The 8,513-nt window shown below is 37.7% G+C and overlaps 1 protein-coding gene across 1 annotated transcript; it reads left to right on the top strand.

The window, feature by feature from the left end:
• The first annotated feature begins 4,733 nt into the window (after positions 1 to 4,733).
• On the top strand, positions 4,734 to 8,428 carry LOC121642250 (transmembrane protease serine 5-like). Its single transcript, XM_041988860.1, has 6 exons — positions 4,734 to 4,772; positions 5,573 to 5,751; positions 5,853 to 5,948; positions 7,545 to 7,687; positions 7,825 to 7,980; positions 8,299 to 8,428. Exons 2-6 carry the CDS (start codon positions 5,580 to 5,582, stop codon positions 8,374 to 8,376), a joined length of 645 nt encoding a protein of 214 aa, XP_041844794.1. The 5' UTR covers positions 4,734 to 4,772; positions 5,573 to 5,579; the 3' UTR covers positions 8,377 to 8,428.
• Positions 8,429 to 8,513: the final 85 nt, after the last annotated feature.

Here is an 8,513-nt window from a genome sequence, read left to right as displayed (position 1 = left end):
CTCAGCAAGGATCTGATCTAGGGTTGTCTTGCTGTGTTCAATGGAAGTAGCTGTGTTTCCCCAGTGGTGGATGTAAACCAGAATTAAAAAGACCTAAGAAAATTCCTGGGAGACAGAAACGCTCTAAAACAGAGAGTTCAACTTCTAGACAGAACTATTTCCCCTTAACATTGACAGTGGAGTACCACTGGTGTTTGCTTTTTATCATGGTCGAGTCCATTTGTAAACTGTCACGATTATTAGGTCATTATTAGGTCAGAGAACGCATAGACGTACGTTGTCCTTTATTTGCACATATAGTTAGTTGCACAGGGAAGGAATGATTGTCAGAATGACTGAGGAGTTGGGTTTTTTAGTTTCTCCCATTTTAGTCTTCAATCCAATCCAACCTTTCTTTTTCGCTTACAAAAGTACTTGAAACGTTTTGTTTCTTCCTGGAAATGTAGCTTTAATAGTTGTAGAAAAACTGGCTTGATAGACTTAGATGACTTAGAAGATTTAGCTGCAACAGAAAGTCTCTGAATTATGTGACATGTCATCCATCAGGAAGATTATGGCCATGAAAAATTCAACAAAGTGGAACAAACACGAGTCCAAATGAGTCCTCTGCTATCCATGATAGGTGGTTAATGTACCCGATGCAAAATTTGATGTAATCCCATTAAAAATGACATGGGCCTACTCGTGGCCATGGGCAGTGTGTACAAAGACAACCTGAAAAAAAGACCTGAAGAGAAGCTAGTCATAAATGCAGTAAGACTGCATGAAATTTGGTCAGATATTAGTTCACTAACATGGTGTTCCTTGAAAGTAACATGCAGAAATCACACAATATAACCGAATACTATGTACAAAAGCATAAATTACTACTTTATGAGCCAACCAATCGCCACACGAGCAGTGACATGGAACCATCATTATTATGTGTGATTACTTTATTCCACAGTATTTTTTTTTTTACCTCTTCTTGTAGTTTTGAAAAATGTACGTCCATCTTCTTTGCAATATTATGGACACAAGTTTTCCTTGTTAGATATCAGAGATATAAGTTGGTGCAGTAACATTCTTCACAACTTCTTGAAAAGTGGCTAAGGCAGCTGCTTCAAGTCACAGCAATAACATCATAATGTGCAGTAATGCTGCCAAGCATGTTTTTTTTGTTTGGTTTTTTGTTGTTGCTGTTGTTTTGCTGCTGTTATTCAGAATGAGCTTTGCCTGTTGGCCATATTATATTTTGAAGAGCACATGCTGAGATGAGTGGAATTTCTCTCATCACACCAAACAGACTGAAGGTAACATACAGAAATTAGCTGCTGCTAACAATATTTTATTATTCTGAAGAAATGTCGCATTGGTCATTTTAACCACACATCTTAACAAAACCATATCTGTGAAGATTGTTCAATCTGTGTAATGGTTAATAATAAGGTACATTAAATGAGTTGTTTCATTTAATTAGAATTTGCCCCTCTTTAATTTGGAAAATGCAAGCCCTATGTAGCACTGTGGTTTCTAGTTTTGCTCAATTTTATAAATTTTCCTCATTAATTTAGACCCTTTCAGATGTAGGAAAAATGATAGAAAATTAAATCCTTTTGCTCCATTGTCCCTCATTTGTTAAAACCAGCCTGCTGTGTCTCAGCTTCATGGAGGATCAACTCATCTCATTAGCTTAGCCTTTATTTTAATTTGAGGAAAATTTTCTAATGTTTTTTGTTTGTTTTATTTTATTTATTTATTTTTAAGTGCCCTGTCAAAGCTGTAAGGCTCATTTAAGAAAAGAAGCATAAACTGCTTCCTAGAGTTCATGACTCAATCACCTTGACTTTTCTCAGTTCAGCAGTCAGTCTCCCTGCTGATAGACTTTCATCAGAAAGTCTATCAGCAGCTCATCCACCTCAGGTAGCTACTCAAGCGTAAGATTGATTTAATTTTTTTTTTTAACCCTCACTGCATTATATGCAGCCCAAGCTTTACCCCCAAGCTTTAAGGGGAAGGGCTACATTTTAGGACCAAAGGGAAAACTTGGAATGGAACATTTTGCAGGAGGATGACATCTGGATTGGGGCAGCATGTCCCACCAGGAGGAGGGCTCAGGGCAGATCGAGGATTCATCGGAGAAATGATTTCTCTTGACTGAGTTGTGAATGTCTCTGTGTTCCTTTTGGAAAAGTGCAGCTTTCAGTTACTTATCTTCATTCACACCGTCATGAATGGATTCATTACAGTTTGCAAACTCTAATTGCCACTCACCTTAAAAGACTAACATATGGTAGGATTTTATTTGGTGATTTTAGTCTATGCAGGTTCATGTACTTCCTCAGCAGTTGTTGGACTTGGGGTTGATGGGAGGCCTGATTCACTGGATAAAATATTTTTTTAACTGATAGCCTCAAAGAGTTTGAGTTAATGATGTTCTTTACAAGGAGGCCATTTTTAATACAGGGGCACTAAAAGGTTGCATCATATCACCATTTTTATTTTCAGTCCATATGAAAATGAATAATTTTAAACTTTTTAAATACATAGATGACATGGCATTAGTGGGCTTTTTTTATAATGATTATGTTGCTCATGTCTCTAATCTGGAGCAGTGGTGCAGAGCTAGGTCCTTGCTAATTAATGTTAGTAAAACTAAAGAGCTAATTTTAAATCAAACTTCTTTCCTCCTCTCACTAACATTGGGTGACCAGACTGTAGCTACAACCCAATATTTTAAATATCTGGGGACACACATAGATAATAAACTGAGCTTCACTAACAACACAGAGGAAACATGTAAGAAAGCCAGCCAGAGACTGTTTTACTAAGGAGACTAAAAGAGTTTGAGGTCACTACTGATGTTTTACAAAAGATTTATGTGAGTCTTATTCAGAGCATCCTTGTTTTTAACATATCTGTGTGATTTGGACACCTGAATGTAACAGCAACAAACTGAACAGGGTGGTGAAAACAGCAGAATAGATAGTTGGCCACTAACAAAAGACCTTAGATGAACTTTACAGCTCTATCATCCAAAGGAAAGCTATATCAATAATGAGAGATAAAACATTATTCCTTAACAGAATTTGAGTTACTCCCCAACTTTTGGAATTTCATGCAATCCCTGATCTAGTTTTAGCAGTGCCTCAGAAGGATTTAATGCATGGACTGGATTTATTGAAGAGCTGGTACGTCCCAGTCCTGGAGCTAAATGATGAAGTCAGGTTGCTTCGTAAAGTAAGTCTTATATACTGTTAAAAGAGCTGTTTGTCTGTTTGTTTGTAGTTACAAATAGTCAAGCATGTACAACTCGTGAGCTGCTGATGTTCGTAGGAATCCCGGTTGTTATTAAACTGGTCATCACCTCTGCTCTCTTAGGTGAGTAATATGACAACTCCATCTACATTCAAAGTGGTCATGTATTTATACAATTTGTAACAGTAACTTCATGTTAGTTTTCTTCAGTTCAGACAACTTTATCCTATAAAGGCTATTCAGTTTCACACAGTACCCAGTGCTCAGCAGACACAAGCAACCTACAACCAGCAGCAGTTACAATTGCACTTACAGTATACTGAAAACTGATAGGCCACAAAAGTGAGCATTGTATCATCTACACAAGAACCACCAACACTGACATAAGTATCAACATGAGTTACGCTAAGCTGGTGTTTAGCAGCCTAAATGTTGCAGGTTCTGATGCAGCATTTATACCTTCAATTTTGCACATAAGATTGATTGCGAAACTTATCTCACCTCATGGATACCGCTTTAATATTGTATTTTTGTTACATTTCACCATTACCCCCACATTTCAGAAGGTCATGCATTAGAATAAAACTGCTGTAGTCATATAATGGGAATTCAAGCCCCATCACATAATCTAACCTTACTGCTTTCAGCTTCACCTCAGGAATAGCTCTTATTTAATAGGAGGTCTCTGTATCAGGATGAAGTTGAAATGAAAAGAAAATCTAAATTAGTTTTATACATTCAGAATGATAACCACTATGTCCTCCTAGTGCTTTCCTAAAATTTCAAGGTAAACTAGCACAAAAGGGCAGAGAACTGCACACTCTGCTATCTATCTAATATGTCATATGGTTAAAATGATTTGCTGAGGTTCTGCTTTAACTATGTGTGTTGATTTTGCATAAAAACTTTATTTCACAATTCAAATATTATCTGTCTACTTATGGCAACCCAGAGTGTCATCTTATTTATTTTCTTGTCTCTTTATCTTAGTCAAGTTCCTGGTATTCCCATCTGAGTTAAGTAAACCACCTCCTCTCTGTGATGTGGAAGGGAGCTGCAGTGTCCCAAGTCAGCAGCCTTTTCTCTCTAAGAACCCAATGAACCAGACAGGAAACATCACTGCAGGTGAACAATGTAAAACTCACTCAGTGATTAATTGGTGCAGAGAAGTCTGCTTATCTTGGACAAAAGACTATAATTACATTTCCATCAAGTGTCTGGCATTTATAGCTACACTCTTTTATGTACAGCATGTCATTTATTACATACCTATACTTCACAGTGTTGTAGATAGATTTGAATTTATTGTCTGAATTTTCTCTTTTTGGTTCTTGCATGCATTATTTTTTAATCATTATCTTATGTCCAGATTGTCCCACTATGGGCAGTAATGGCCGCCGTATTGTTGGAGGGACACTTGCAGAAGAACACAAGTGGGGCTGGCAAGTCAGCATGCACTGGAGGGGAAAGCATGTCTGTGGTGGTGCCATCATCTCCTCTCACTGGGTCATCACTGCAGCCCACTGCTTTGTTGAGTAAGAGGCGTATGTGTGCAAAGAAAGTAAAGGAAAACGAACTAGCAGGTCAGAGGAAGAAGTTTAGCTCAGTCAAGGGGTGATCTCTCATTGGGTTTTCATGTTTAAATGGGGTTTTAGGTTTAAATCAAGAACAGAAAAAAACAGGCAAGTATTCAGTGTTTCAGATTTAGCGTTTTTGCACATTTTGTATAATATAGCTTGAACGTGACAGATGGCTTTGTGTCTTCAGGGGCTCTCTTCTGCTCCCCTTAAAAGTTCAATTAGGATTTTGAGCACTTGCTGCAGACATTTTGAGGTCCACTACAAATGATAAGCTGCTTATATAATTGGTTTTAGAGCTAAAGTGCAAATAACTCATTTTTAATCAGAAAATACATGAAACATTTATGTCTGTGTACACTTCTTCCCTGTTAAAATCTCACTGCCTATGAACTGTGTACCTGTGAAGTACTTTTAAATGTAGTAATATAGTCTCTAAATGATGTGTATAACAATGAATGCTGCAAATAAAAATTAAGATTGTACATCATTTTTGGACATTGATCACCCTGATAGGACTAACACAACTGTAGTTTCTTGCAGAACTTATTTCCTAATAAGTCTTCAAAAGACAGTTGTATTATAGAATAGAGCTAATTTTAGCTTATGAGAGAGTCACTATGCAATTAACATCTCTAAATCTGAATTACCAAAAATAATCAGAGTAGAACAATCTTTAGAGAAAGGAAAAACCAGGAGTTCACCAACTGCTTGAACTTGTAACTGAAACCACAAACTCTTCTGTCACATTCCTGCAGGAACAATATGCTTGAAGTGGGCGACTGGCTGGTTGTGGTGGGCACAGTGAACATTGCACACAACTCCCCCGGGAAACGCTACAGAGCCCTGCAGATCCTCTACCACCCTCGCTTCAGCATTCAGGACAATGACTATGATGTGGGGCTGCTGCGCACCATCACTGACATGGACATGACAGGTAGCAAGACAGCGCCATCTATTGACAGAACTGAGAACTACGTGTGGCTTCATAACATTTACACATGCAAGATTACATTTCAGAGAATTATCTTTCTATAGGTGGAGTGCGACCAGTGTGTTTACCCAGAGCAAACGAGTCCTTTCTTCCTGGAGCGGCCTGTTGGATCACAGGCTGGGGATTCACTAATGAAGGAGGTGCACTGCTGGTCATATTGAATGAAAGCCTTCTGAGATACAAAAATATAATACCATAAAAGCTTCATCTCAAAAATTTTTAAGCGTGTGTGCTTCTGTTTTTACAAATAAACAGTTGTTTTTCAGGATGGACAAACCCAATTCCAAAGACCTTTAGGAGACTGTGTAACATGTAAATAAAAACAGAATACAAGGATTTTTTAATCTCTTTAATTCTTTATTTTTTTCCCAATTGAACATAAGCAACGTATGAAATGTTGAAACTGAAACATTTATCACTTCATGAAAACAAATTACATATTTTGAATTTGACAGCAGCAGCACATCTAAAGAAGGTAGAAACAGGGGGGATGTTAACTGTTGTGTTGAGTCCCTTAACAGCTGTCTATAATGTTTGGGAAGTGAGGAGACCAGCTGCTGCAGTTTGAGGAGAGGAATGTTGTCCTATTCTTGTGTCGTGCAGGGTTTTAGCTGCCGGACTACAGGCAAGCCAGTTTAATACTTCTCCTGTGACACTATGCTGTTGTAATGTATGCAGTATGAGATTTAAAATTATTTTGCTGAAATATGCAAGGTCTTCTCTAAAAGAGATGTTGTCTGGATGGGAGCAGATGTTGCTCTAAAACGACTGTGTAGCTTTTAGCATTGATCATGCCTTTACAAGGTTGCCCACACATGTTCCACTGAGCTTTGGCCTATAAAATGGAGACATTTCTAGACTGTGTTCACACATGGCTTCTTCTTTGCGTGATAGAACTTTAACCTACATGTGAATAGCAGAGTGAACTGTGTTCAAAGACAGTGATTTGTGGGAGGATTCCTGAGCCCATGCAATGATTTCCAGTAGATAATCATGCCTGTTTGTTTTATTTTATTTTATTTTGCCATCTGGGGCTTCAAGATCACATGGATCTAGTTTTCATCCCCAGCTTTGTCACTTTGTGAACAGAGTTTCCTCCTGATTCTCCGAAACCTGAGTGTATTAAACTATGTAGAGGATGGGATCTTCTAAGTATTTGCAATTTATGTTGACAAAATTTTTTTCTCAAAATTTTCTGTCATTTTTAGATGTAGTTTGTTGTAGATTGGTAAAAACTCTGCCCATTCTTATATCTGAGAGGCTCTGCCTCTCTAAAATGAGTTTTTTTTATACCCAGTCATGTTACTGATTAACCTAACTAGTTGACAACATCTGTTGCTTATGTTCTATTGGGAATAAAATATGGGTTTGTGAGAGTTTCAAACAAAGATTTCTGGTTTTACTTTCATTTCCCACAGCTTTCCAACTTTTTGGAATCAGGTTTGGAAATATTTACTGCAAAAAAAAAAAATGCACTAGTGAACTTCTTTTTATAGATATACCTTAATGTGTAAGAGGCACAATGGAGTAAAACTTGAGTGTAGGATATGTTTAAAGTGAAAAGACAACTTTCTCACTTCAATATTTATCCTACTGGGAGGGTCTCAAACCTGGAAGCAGCCACTTTTTGGATTTATTTTAATTGAACTAAGAGAATTTCTTTTCTTTCTTTTTGCTTATGTAAGAGTTGCCTCTTAATAAGTTCCTTTATTTGTTTTCTTTCTGTTTTGTTCCAGGCTTTGTGTCAGATGAGCTAAGACAGGCTCAGGTACAGGTGATATCTCAATCCATTTGCTCCAGCTTGCCTGTTTATGGTGCCTTCATAACGCCTCGGATGATCTGCGCTGGCAGCTTGTCTGGGGGAGTGGATTCCTGCCAGGTATACACCCAGTGACATAAATGTCTTCTGTAAAACCTTACAAGGAAGAATTTTTGTTTATACTTACAGTCAGCCATAAGGTTAGTGTTTACCATTAAACATTCATACATTCAGTTCTATAATTTCTGTGTTCAAAGGGAGACAGCGGTGGACCGCTGGTGTGTGAGACATCTAAAGGGGAATGGAGGCTGGCAGGGGTGGTGAGTTGGGGACAGGGTTGTGCACGTCCCAATAAACCAGGTGTCTACAGCAGAGTAACTCAACTACTCCAGTGGGTTGAAGGACATACAGAGGTACCCTTATAACACTGCACCTCTTGAGAGTTTGCTATAAACATTGTGTTGACTTGTTAAACTAAACTATTCAACATTATATTCCAGTGTCAGATGCCTTAGCAAATATTTAATTTGGATACAAATCAATATAATGCAGTAACATTCAGACATATTTGAAGGAAGCCTTCACAATAGTGTTATGCAGACACAGACCCTACACCACAGAAGACTTTCATTGTCAGAAACCATCAGATTTCATCAATTAATTATTTTTAAATGTGTAAAACTATTTTGTATAATAATGTTGCCTTGTTGTGTGTTTAATGTGTGTCACAGGGTAAAGCAGTGGAGTTGGAGAAAACCACTAAAGTTGTGGCTGACACCTCGTTAACACCTGACCCCTTAATGAGATAACTGAAAATAAAGATTGACACGCTATTTATCTGCCTGTGTTGGTGCTTTTATCACAGAACAAAATCACTGTAAGGCTGTTGTATCAGATGATAGATCTTTATAGTGGATTTATAAGTATAATAAACTGTGCAAAGTCC

This window comes from Melanotaenia boesemani, chromosome 6, assembly GCF_017639745.1.
Source record: "Melanotaenia boesemani isolate fMelBoe1 chromosome 6, fMelBoe1.pri, whole genome shotgun sequence".
NCBI lineage: Eukaryota > Metazoa > Chordata > Actinopteri > Atheriniformes > Melanotaeniidae > Melanotaenia > Melanotaenia boesemani.
The sequence above is the reverse complement of the archived record's forward strand: the minus strand, read 5'-3'. Positions and strand labels throughout refer to the sequence as shown.